Below are 12,237 nucleotides of genomic sequence, written 5' to 3'. Positions count from 1 at the left end.
TTGTGAGACGGTCTAACGAATCTTATCTGTGAAACATGTCAATCCTACCGATATTTACAATAAAAAGTAATACTCTTAGCATAAAAAATAATATGTTTTGATAGATAACTCAAACAAAAGATCCGTCTCACAAAATATGACCTGTGAGACCGTCTCACACAATTTTTTGTTTTTTTTATTATCTAAATTGGTACTTGTACGTTCCAATTTTATTTTTTCCAAACAATTATATTCACGTATTCACCAATTTAATAATCAAACATTTCATTTTCTTCTTTTTCTAAACAAAACTAATATTTATTTATTTATTTGTTTTCTTTTATTTTGGCCATATTTTAGTTGTCTTTTCCTGGCCTTCGGAGAGGTGAGATTCTGCGGTATTTATCTTACGATTCTAAAATTTAAACCCTAATTCTCGATTTCTGTCAGAGTGAAGCGTTTCCTCAATAAGGTAAAGTCTACTCGATCTACTGAATTTTACAGATTTTATATGTTTATATTCAATAATTATTTTGAATAGTTGATTAATTAAGCGTTGCAATGTGATTGAAATTATGTCAAGTGCGTGGCTTTCCCATAGATTTCATTATCTGCAGAAAACATAGGTTGTAAGTGTTTGATTGAGAGAATCATTCGATCTGTGAAAGATTTTTTAAAATAAAATTTTATTTTTAAATAAGAGATTTCTAGTCATTATTCCACTTTTTTAACTCGAGAAAAGATTTGGTTTGTTCTAGAATTTTGAATTTTTTTCAGAGTGAAGCTCGCTTGAACTCCTAGAATCATCTTAGTTCGAGCCTTCGAGGTTTCGCAGTGTTGAAATTTGTTTATCTAATTGTTTATGTTGGAATGAATTTTTTGTCTCTTTTGTTTGTAGGATTGTGCCTCAAAGATATGGATAGTAAATGGTATAGTGGTAAACAAGATTGGCACAATAGAAGGCAACAGAAAAACGATGAGGTAAGGACTGGGTGAGTTCAAGGGATATTTTATTAGCCTCATTTGCTTTTGTAATAATCCTGAGTCCAATTTTAAGGAGTTGAGAATGTCTTGTTATGATTATGTCCATACATTTACCAGAATTTATTTGGGATAAAATACTATGACATTGATTTTTTTTCCTATGAAGATTTATTGTGTTAACTGTTTGTTTACTATCAAAAAAAAAAATTGTGTTAACTGTTATGTATGATTCTTTGATATCTGGTGTTATGCTTCATGTATCATTGGTGAGTTTTGCAGTCAGAATTTGCTGTAGATTTCTGGAATGTGAAAACTGTCAGTTGTGTTTATAATTGGATATAATTTGGAAATCTTCCAGCTGCTTTGGCAAAATTGGTGGTATTGTTGGTTTGTACATTTGTCGCGTATTGGCTATAAATATGCAAACTATGATAGATTGTCTTGATACCTTAATGTTATGTCTTTTCAAAATATAATGATGTGTACTATGTCTAGGATATTGGTATCTTGACCCTTTTCCCGCAATAGCTTCTAATCATTGACAAGTGCATTTTGAAGTGAGAGTGGCAGCTGCGCTGGTGTGATGTTTTCATTTTTTATGTTTCCTGCCTTAGGCACATGACGCATCTATCCTCGAGGATCTTGCAGATGATTTCCGCCTACCAATTAATCACAGAGTTACAGAAAATGTAGATCTGAATAATGTGGAGCAAGCATCTTTAGATGTTCAGCTCACATCGACTAATGTTGGATTCAGGCTTCTTCAGAAGATGGGATGGAAAGGAAAGGGGCTTGGAAAGGATGAACAAGGTGCTTTTCATGAAATATACTCAATTAAGTTTCCATTCTCACCCCATGCACAGCCTTAATGCATGTCATTTATCTTTATATTAGGAATTTAGGATTAGTGAATGATAGAGCTGTTCAGTGTTTCTCTCTTTTAAATTGCTACGGTTTCTACATTCCTCAACACATGAAACATATTTACCCAGAGAACTGAAGTTGATATGAAATAATTTAGTTTGAAATTTGAACCATGGTACCCGTCATGGCTTCACTCCATTTTCTTGATTGTGTGATTTTTGGGTTGTGTGGGACTAAGTAAATTATGGGAGGGCAGTATATGTACTGACCTGAAACTGCATGCTGTAGAATTTTCTTCTTTCCGTTTTCTATTGTCAACCTTCTTTGTGTGTAAATTGACTTTTGATAGATATACAGGGATCACCGAGCCAATTAAATCTGGTATAAGAGATTCGAGGTTAGGCCTTGGCAAACAAGAACAAGATGATTATTATACAGCAGAAGAAAATATCCAGCGCAGAAAGCTGGATATTGAGGTTGAAGAGACTGAGGAGCTTGCAAAAAAGAGAGAGGTATGTGTCTTTTAACAGGACTTGTTTATCATTAGGGACATCAACTTTTGAAGGTGTTGAGAACTTCGTGCAGTTTTTATTACCTGGTGGCTTCTACTGCCTGCTTCCTGCACATTATTAAAATCCAGGTTATAGCAGAACGGGAGCAGAAAATTCAAAGTGAGGTGAAAGAAATACGGAAAGTGTTCTTTTGTGACCTCTGCAACAAGCAGTATAAACTGGCAATGGAGTTCGAAGCTCACCTTAGCTCCTATGACCACAACCACAGAAAGGTGGATTCACTGTGACGTTTGTTTACCTCTGGATTGTGGGTTCTGTTATTTATTTGTTCATATCTGGCTTCATATGGTTTTTCTTTGTTGTTCTCAGAGGTTCAAGCAAATGAAAGAAATGCATGGAAGCAGCAGCCGTGACGATAGACAGAAAAGGGAACAACAACGTCAAGAAAGGGAAATGGGAAAGTTTATGCAGATGTAGGTGGATATCTGTTATGAATATCACACAAGTAATGCATGAATTAGGAGGCAGTATTTTTTCACGTCGTGTTTGGTTAAAGCTTTTCTTTTACTCCGTTATAGGGCTGATGTCCATAAGCAGCAGCAGCAGAATCAGGAGGCAACTGGAATCGTTCCAACTCCTCCAGAAAGGAATGCTACAGCAGTTGTTGACCAAGATCAGCGGAAAGTTTTAAAGTTTGGTTTTTCTGCAAAAGGTGTTGCCTCCAAGGTATATACAATGTTTTTTTAGTGGAATTATGCAGTTCCATGATGTTTCAGTTCATTTGTGTTGAGGATGTTAGTTACTGAATACCGATATATGATATCTAGATTCAAAACAATTCACAACCAATTAACTTCATCTTCTAAAATATTATTCCAGAGCAAGAAAGGTGTGTAATGCGTAATTGCTTGCATTGGGTAACATATGTTATAAAATGGGCTCAATATTTTCATTCTCATGAATAGACATTTTGAATTGATCTTATAAACTTCTACAGATCAAACTTCTCATCCATCAGAATTGATGAAAGACCTCTTATCCCCACTAAGAAACTCTGTCCATAATCTCATGTAATTGTGGCATGAGGCATTGCTAAAAATAAGTACTTTATGCTTCTAGTTTTTGTCCTTTTTATTGCTCTGTTTCTACTGTATTTTGGTGCTACAATTACTGTATTTGTTGAATCTTGTATTTTTTTTTCCTTGTCACAAAGCAGACATCTGTTGGTAATGCTGCTAGGAAGCCTAAGGTTGCTGTTGCCTCCATGTTTAGAATCGAAAGTGATGAAGAACAGGAATGAAATCAGATTACTTTGTGAGCTTGGAAATGGTCGTCTGTGTTATTCCTGTCTTTTTATCTTGGTACGTGTGTTAGGAATGAGTAGAATGTGTTTATCAAGAGTGGGTTCTGTATCTGTCAATCTATTCAATTACACTATAATTTCACAATCGCATCGAACACCAGCTTGAGATTGATAAATCCTTGTGTCTCATATCATGGCTATGATTCTAGTCCACTTTATTCCTTAATTAGTGAGTGACATGCATCTTTCTTGTAGTCTGCTTGAGATTTTATGTTAGGAGATTTATCTGTCATATGAATCTGATTAGTAATTTAATGTTAAAAATTTGATCTGATCTCGCTTTTTGTGCCTCTCATTTGTATCTGATGTTGCATTTTTTTGGTACATCTACTAGAAGATACTGAAAGTGTCAGAAAGTAAAAACGGCTACGATCGCCAGTGTATGCTGTCGAATTCTTGAAATTATATATTGGTTTTTACACGAAATACATACGGGTCTCGTATATCTAGAGGCATCCACCGCCAACGAGTATTTTTTTCGGTAAAAATCTAATTAACCCCTTTCGTGATTATATTAAATTTAGTCATCTCGAATAGCAACTTCGAAATTTATATACTAACTCGCTGGCTTAGAAGTGATCTGTTCGGTCAAAAACCAAGTCAAGGCTTGATTCGCTGAGTCTTTCTTAAGAAAAATACAAGATTGAAATGAAATAAGAAATGGTATGCCAACAAAATTTCTTGAAAATGAAGCCAAAAATAGCTTAGCTCAACTAGACCTTGTTAGGAAAACAGTGTAATGCAAATTTTATGATACGTGAGAATTCAAGCGAATGAAGCTCAAGTACAGCATTTATATTCTCATAGCAAACAACATTCTAGAGTATACATTACAGCAGACAAATAGGTGATATGCCCCATGAGAAACTAGGGGCAACTGTAAAACTCAGAAGAACATAGTTTAAATACTCGTAGATACAATAGATCCAACCCACGGCCACCGATGTGTTACAGGCGAAAGTTCAGCAGCGCAGAGGCGATGTTCAGGCAGCTTCAGCAAATCCCACTTTCAGATTGCCATAATCGAATACAGTGTGGTACGCACCCATAAATACGTCTCCAAGAATCCTGCGTTTCATTAAAATGTTATGTTATTGCTGAATTTCAAATGGTAGAACACTGTGAAAAACTATGCAACAGAACACCGTAACATTTGATTACTTCAGCAATCTTTTGTGAGTGTGTTTGTGTGAGGAAAATAATATTCACTTCCAACAAAATACAATGCACATACCACAGGGGTCCTCTTGGAGGTGGCACATCCAAAGCCGCGAATCCACTGACGCAAACAGCGAGAACTCCTCCCCCTATTTTTAAAATATACTGCCACCAAAAAATAGCAAGTTTAGCAAAGTCAGATTTTGAAATCTATAATTTAAATGATCGAACCTGCTCTGGGGTGAGAACGTGAGGATTTCCGCCGATGATGAATGTGACATTCGTCATGTTCGACATAGTATTACAGTCGACTGTCGACACTCCTCCCGGAGTTGGTATGTTCTCACAAAGCTGTCAAACAAGAAAATGATGCTTGAGAACAACATTATACAAACCAACTCTTACATGTGTTAGAAAAAACAAACGAGCTAACATCACCTCGTCCGCATATTTCAGCACTTTCTCCTTTACTTCTTTATTATTAAGCTTGTTTTTAATCCAAACAACAGCCATCTCACAAGCATTGCACAAGGGATACTCATCATCCGACACCCTGTTCTTGTTTTCCTTCTCGATCACCATCTCAATATTCGATCTGCGAAGTTTAAAACAGTAAATATTGCAAAACTCAGTTGCAAAGGATTCCTGAAATCTTAAAAAATTTTGCATCATTTTTAAAATGACAAATTTGTAATGAAGTTTAGGTTGGCAGACCTCACAGACTGAACGTCATCAGGAGGGCATAATTTTAGTTGTAAACAAACTTTGTCTGGTTGAAGCTGCAAAAAAGTAGAGCTTTTTTTCATTTTAACTTTGGGTTGGAGCAAAGTTAGAGCTTGAATGTGAAAAGAACAAGTTCAAGTTGGGTTCGTTGATAAAGATAGTTAGAAGATTAGATTCAAAGCCATCATACCTGTGACACTAGAATGTCCCATATCAACTCTCCATAAGCAGAGACAACTTTTTTGCATTCCACGCTCACAACTCCTTTCGCACCAATGGCGTGGTTAATTTGAGTTACAATAGTCTGAAATCGAGGGAAGGAACTTTCAATGAGGAAAAATACTGAAATTACAGAATGTCCTATTATCTTTATGAAAATGATACAAGAATAAATGGCCAAGATATTTACAGTTGGACCAGTAAGTAACGACGTCCCAGAATCAGCGATAGCAGCACAACCACCCTTACAATAACCTGTTGGAATAATGGCAATATAGTTATGTTTTCGATCCAAGAATACCCAAGAATAACAAGATTCTGAATCTGATCCATCACTGCAATTTGATACCCAAGTTAGTTTAGTTCAAGAACCTTCTGTAAATGCTACATGACTTACCAGTAGACTGGTCCCCGATAAGAAAATCTCCCATTTCAAACTGGCAAAAGAAAGATATACCAACCATGTGAGCATAAGCATATTAAAAAACAAGAGATACTTATTTCAACCACGAAAACAGAAGCAAATAAAGTTGTGCTGAAAACAATCACTTCAAATACCTGCCAGTACCCCTTCTCTGTTACAGAAACATAAGTATGATACCCCTTGTAATGGTTCGGATCAACACCTCCAAAGACTATCTCACCTCCAACTTCTGCTTCAGGGTCACGATTAAACCAGAATGAAAATACCTTGTCATCAACAAGATCCTGATCTATCATGTTGTACCTGTCACATTGATCGAATAATCAACTCATCGGTGATATTGAAAGGAGTAAATATATAGGAAATACTCGTGCACAGAAAAATAAAAAAAATAATACCAAACTGGCACGGCATCGCCAACAGAAATCTCTTGGAAACCAAGCCCGAGTATTCCATCAAATTTAGCCACGATAAAAGTAATGCTTGCTTCTCGTGTCGCTTCTATGAAAACCTGAAAAGGGTTCCCATTATATTTGAAGTACAAAATATACTAGGGATAAGGATCAGTTTCATGTTCAGAGCTAAAAGAACAAACTTGATCTTTGACACTGATATCACCGACTCCCACATTATCTTGGCTAAAATACCCAGAGATTGAACCAGAGCCGTACGATATCGAACAAGACTTCCCTAAATCATGCCAACAAGGATTACAGAGTAAAACATCAGCCCCGAGCTAAGATAGTCGAAGATTAACCGTTTAAGGGACTTCGTCATCATCAATAAACTTCAAAAACATCATACCATTTTCTGTGTATGAGCTGGATTTGCTGGACTTGTATCTAGGATGGAGATAGCATGCGATCTGCAAATCAGTTAACTTAGTACGGATGAACAAAAGTTGAAGCAACAACAAAGGAGTTACAATTGAAATGAACTCACTGAGAAGTAACATTTTGCAGAGGGAACCCAAAGATTGGAACTGCCAGTATCAAATACGACAGTAAAATTCTGTGGCGGTGAGCCGATACTGATCACTCCATAGTATTGAGCATCCAAGAAATTCTTCAAATATACTATATCTTCATTTGAATTACCTAAAACATATCTATCATTTAAACTAATCCCATGTTTGCCCTTGAATCTAGCCTGTCTGGCAGCGACCACGCTGGAAAAATCCAAAGGCCTCTTCTTCAGGCTAATTCTCTTCAGACCATCAGAAGAAGGAAGTAGGGAGCAAATGAAAGCCCACAGGAAAAGGAGTGAAAACAAATGGTGCAGGTTCATTGTCAAAGGTTGTCTGTTTAGGAAACAGAGAAAAAAGTAAGAAAAAATTAGCATGTGCGTTCCTTTATCAATCCATCTATTTGAGGCAAACGCACATAGACCGACCAAATTCAAAATGAATACTGAAAGTTTTGACATCCCTCATAAATGGCGCGATATCATATAAAGATCGAAATCTAACACAGCTAACCGTGAACAACACATTCACATCGGTTGAATTCCCTCTCTTATCTCTCACACTTTTACACTGCGTTTGGCAGGTTTCTCACTGTACTTTGTTCCAACTTATTTAATTCATGTCATCATTTTGAAACAGAATAGATACTCAAATCACCTTTTTTTCCTCCTTTCTTCAAAAATTTTGTTGTGCTAAATCACTCACTACCTAATTCACAAACTTTCAAACACTAAAGCTACACAGTTCAGAATATTTTCCTCCTAATCCGGATTCCTCGAAAAGTTTTGTGCCTACAGAACTAAGAGGCCTCCAAACACAGCCCACAAAATATCATTTCCCAGCCTTAAAAATACTAATTGGATCTCCATCTACTTGCCAAGTTCATTAAGTTCATTTTTTTCACTATGGAATTATTTTTCAGATCAAAATAACTCTAATTCTCCAATTTTTCACAACTACCTCCACTTCCAGCCATCATCAGCTCAAGCAACCCGACACACACATTCAAAACGAAAAACGCTGCCGCCGACACTGCGAGCAGAGCAGCCGCCCGTAAAATCTCAAAAAATATATATATAAAAATACAAAATATTTACTAGAAACAACAGCTTGCTTCATCAAACCAATATCAAGTCATTTCTTCCAACTTAACACAACTCCAACTACATGATCACAGTCCCCCTCTCCCCAAAAACAGTAATCCGTAGTCATAACAAGGATTACAACTTAACAAAAAGCCCACAACAGATATTCAGATGAAACCCACATATGCCACCTCAAATCAAAACAAACAAAAAACAAGAATCAATACATAAAAACTGATCATCAACAAAACCACACAGTAACTTCCAATGAAAGTAAAGCTACATAAGATAAACGATGAATATAAAAGAAAACTAACCTTGTTCTTACTGAGAGCAGAACAAGTTAGTGAGTGTCAAATGAAAACTTGCATATTATCTGGGCTCTTAACATATAATACGCTCTTTGTTGTTTGTTTACTCGATGGTCCGCTAGCGAGTTGGCACATGCAAACAATAGGAAAGCGTGGTAAAATGGAAAACTCGACTTTGGGTACACTTAGATGCGACTGCTACTCAATAATTTTATTAAGCACTTGCGAGGAAGTTTCCTCTTTCTGTCCGAAAATATTGATTGGTGATGACTTTTTAAATCTATTATTACGATAAATTTTGATGGGTCATTTCAAAATGTTAGATATGGTAGTTTTTACATAAAGGGGCACATGGTCTATGTACTATGAAGTACAGGTCTGTGTCCTAAATTAAGGTTAATTCTGTAGTCTGAAATATATATATATATATTCGTTTGTTTTACAAAATTTTGATCTTAAAAAATCTGATCTCAGTTCAATAATTAGTTTTCAGACATTCGGATATACTTAGTCATAAATTTTGTTTTTATTTAATGATAGAGTATATGATATAAAGTCGTACATCATCTTCTTTGCCAAATGACCATCATGTCCAATATCACATTAACAATCCACCGAAATTGGAATAAATAAATATTTGTGTATTTATATATCTAATATATGCTCCTCAATTTATCTATTTTGATGATCATTATTTAATAAACTTGATGAAAATCATGTAGATTTAAACAGAGTGTAAGTTTATTGTGAGACGGTTTTACGAATCTTTATCTTTGAGACGAGTCAACCTTATCGATATTCACAATAAAAAGTAATAATCTTAGCATAAAAAGTAATATTTTTCATGGATGACCCAAATAAGAGATCTGTCTCACAAAATACAACCCGTGAGACCGTCTCTTACAAGTTTTTGTTTGCCTTCCAAAATTAAATTTAAATAGATTAGGCCTCGGATTCTAGCAGATCAGATCTATTCTTGTCCTCTTTAAATGTGAACAACATGTCATAATTAACATCCTTGAAGAAAAATGTTGCATTTGTTTTTGTATTTTAGTGAGTGCCATTCAAAAAGAAAACTAGTGACAAAACCAATAAAACAAAAAAATCATTAAATTTTAGGGCAGATAAAAAAGAAAAAGAAGTCTATTTGATTTATTTCCTCTCAAATCCCGAGATTTGTTTTCTATCACGATAAAAAATTGTGTGAGACGGTTTCACGGATCATATAGTATGAGACGGATCTCTTATTTAGGTCATCTATGAAAAGATATTACTTTTTATGTTAAGAATATTACTTTTTATTGTGAATATCGGTAAGGTTGACTCATCTCACAGATAAAGATTCGTGAAACCGTCTCAAGACCTACTCTTCTATCACAATGCTCAATCATATTCTTCCACACTTTGTAATTAATAGTCAAGGTTGCATTTTCAAATACCAAATTAAAAATAATAATAAATGAGAATTACAATAATTAAGTAGATAATGAATCAGGAGCAAATTAAATACTCTCACATATCTAAATTCTTCATATCAAACACAATCTAATTAATTAATTTTTTTTTAAAAATATTTTACTAATTAAATATTTTTCACTTCGAAATGGATAATTTATTATTTTTTCCCCTCGTATTTATGATTGTTAGTTTTATTTGACGTCTATGTCTACCATCTGATGCCATACTTTCTAGAGTGAGTCTCATGTGAGACCGTCTCACGGATCATAATCTGTGAGACGGATCAACCCTACCCATTTTCACAATAAAAAGTAATACTCGTAGCATAAAAAGTGATACTTTTTTATGGGTGACCCAAATAAGAGATCCGTCTCACAAATAAAACCCGTGAGACCGTCTCACACAAGTTTTTGCCTACTTTCTAATAGTTTAGTGTGGTGAGCTGAACTAGTAGTCGATAAGGGAGTTCTCAACTTTTTATTGCTAAAATTTTGGGCTTACTTTTTTTTAAAAAAAAAAAAAACAAATTAAAAAAATTTAGAAAAAGAAAACAACAAATTTTTTTAAAAAATTTTGGGCTTACTTTTTTTTAGAAAAAAAAAAGCAAATTAAAAATTTTTAGAAAAAGAAAACAACAGAATTTTTTTTGTCAAAAAAAAAAACAACAGATTTTTTTTAAAAAAATAAATAAGAGAAATTTTGAGCTGCTATTAGCCTATTACTACTGCCCAAGTAAAAAAAACAACATATTTTTTTTTAAAAAAATAAATAAGAGAAATTTTGAGCTGCTATTAGCCTATTACTACTACCCAAGAAGAGCCCATATAGGCAATTTATAGCATTCCCTACAATTTATCGAGTCATGGACATCACACTTTGATTGACAGTCATTCAAGTTCATATTCCATATTTCAACTCTATTTTGTTTCATCCATCATATTTTCTACAAAATTCGAAACTTCAGAAAAGTTTAAGTTCATTTACTTCGATGGTTATCGATCATTTAATAGTTTTAAAATTTTATGCTTATTTTACAATAAGGAATAAATTCATCCTTATTTTTCAATCGTAGAGTTTATATTTTCTTTCCAAAAAAAAAAATTTATAACGGTTGATAATGAGTGTATTATGCAAATGTGTCAAAATATGAAGACTTGAAAAAACAATTGTAAGGTGATTATTTTGTGGTGCTTTATGGTTAAAATTATTTGTTTTTTGCTTTATTAAGTATTATTAACCAAGATTTAGCTCCGGTTCTATATACATGTATATAGGGATGACAATGGGTAGGGTATGTGTCGGATTTCATACATACATCCCCATACCCATTTATTAAATTCATCCTCATACCCATCGGGTATTGAATTTCATCCGCATCCCCATACCCATCGGATTATCGGATACTCATACCTTACCCAAATACCCTGTTATCATATACAATTAATTTTTTTCAAATTTAAATTGTTTCAATGGAGTTATGAATATTTAAAAAAATTATTTAAATGAACAATAAGAAAAATTATTAATGATAAAAATTTGCAAAATAAATTTTATAGAAAAAATAACAAAATATTAAAAATAGTTTATATTAGTTGAACAAAAGTACGCAATTCAACAAAAATATAGTAGAATTTACATCATATCCAAAAATTCATAATTCAATTGATTAATCATCTATGAGCTACCCCTAATTTAATCATATGTAAATATTATCAACCCCAAAATCAAACTAGATCGGTTTATCTTCGAACTAATCGTACATGTCTTCATCACTTGACATTGTAATGTCCTGCAAAATGATGAAGAACAACATAAATAATTGACCCAACAGTTTATTTTCAATGTCAAATTTAACAAAATTAAATTGTTTTAAAAACTTACAACATCAACATCAATAGTATCCTCATCAAATTCAACTGAAGAGTAATATGCTTTCGTTTCTTGTTAACTTGTAGCTACAAAATTCAAAGAAAAAATCATTATTGTATATTGTAAGTTAATAATATTTTTGTTGAAAAACAATAAAAACTAAAAATGCAATTTATATGACCTTGTTTCTCAATAACCAACTTTTAGTGCACATCAACGCTTCTATGTTTTTTGGATGAAGTATGCTTCTATGGGAATTCACCAATTTGCCACCAGTACTAAATGCTAATTCTCAAGCCACCGTTGATATTGGAATGGCAAGCA

General features: G+C 33.9%; 2 protein-coding genes across 4 annotated transcripts; one reads left to right on the top strand and one right to left on the bottom strand.

The window, feature by feature from the left end:
• Positions 1-312: 312 nt before the first annotated feature.
• On the top strand, positions 313-3,976 carry LOC140810561 (uncharacterized). Its single transcript, XM_073168407.1, has 8 exons — positions 313-451; positions 878-960; positions 1,578-1,773; positions 2,185-2,339; positions 2,468-2,611; positions 2,709-2,812; positions 2,918-3,065; positions 3,556-3,976. Exons 2-8 carry the CDS (start codon positions 895-897, stop codon positions 3,637-3,639), a joined length of 897 nt encoding a protein of 298 aa, XP_073024508.1. The 5' UTR covers positions 313-451; positions 878-894; the 3' UTR covers positions 3,640-3,976.
• Positions 3,977-4,439: 463 nt separating this feature from the next.
• On the bottom strand, positions 4,440-8,747 carry LOC140808961 (aspartic proteinase-like). 3 transcript variants are annotated; one of them, XM_073166368.1, is made up of 14 exons: positions 8,593-8,747; positions 7,169-7,526; positions 7,031-7,091; positions 6,822-6,916; positions 6,625-6,737; positions 6,361-6,529; positions 6,200-6,239; positions 5,993-6,057; positions 5,774-5,887; positions 5,575-5,639; positions 5,299-5,455; positions 5,092-5,211; positions 4,937-5,025; positions 4,440-4,770 (listed from the first exon to the last, which is right to left on the bottom strand). In XM_073166368.1, the coding sequence occupies exons 2-14, from the start codon at positions 7,511-7,513 to the stop codon at positions 4,686-4,688; spliced, it is 1,518 nt and encodes a 505-aa protein (XP_073022469.1). In that variant the 5' UTR covers positions 7,514-7,526; positions 8,593-8,747; the 3' UTR covers positions 4,440-4,685. The 3 variants fall into 3 exon arrangements, with proteins under 3 accessions (XP_073022469.1, XP_073022470.1, XP_073022467.1); XM_073166369.1 differs by having other exon boundaries at positions 8,604-8,741; XM_073166366.1 differs by lacking the exon at positions 8,593-8,747 and adding an exon at positions 7,704-7,732.
• Between the last annotated feature and the right edge of the window lie 3,490 nt (positions 8,748-12,237).

This window comes from Primulina eburnea, chromosome 13, assembly GCF_022965805.1.
Source record: "Primulina eburnea isolate SZY01 chromosome 13, ASM2296580v1, whole genome shotgun sequence".
NCBI classification, from domain to species: domain Eukaryota; kingdom Viridiplantae; phylum Streptophyta; class Magnoliopsida; order Lamiales; family Gesneriaceae; genus Primulina; species Primulina eburnea.
This window is presented reverse-complemented; position numbering and strand designations above follow the sequence as displayed.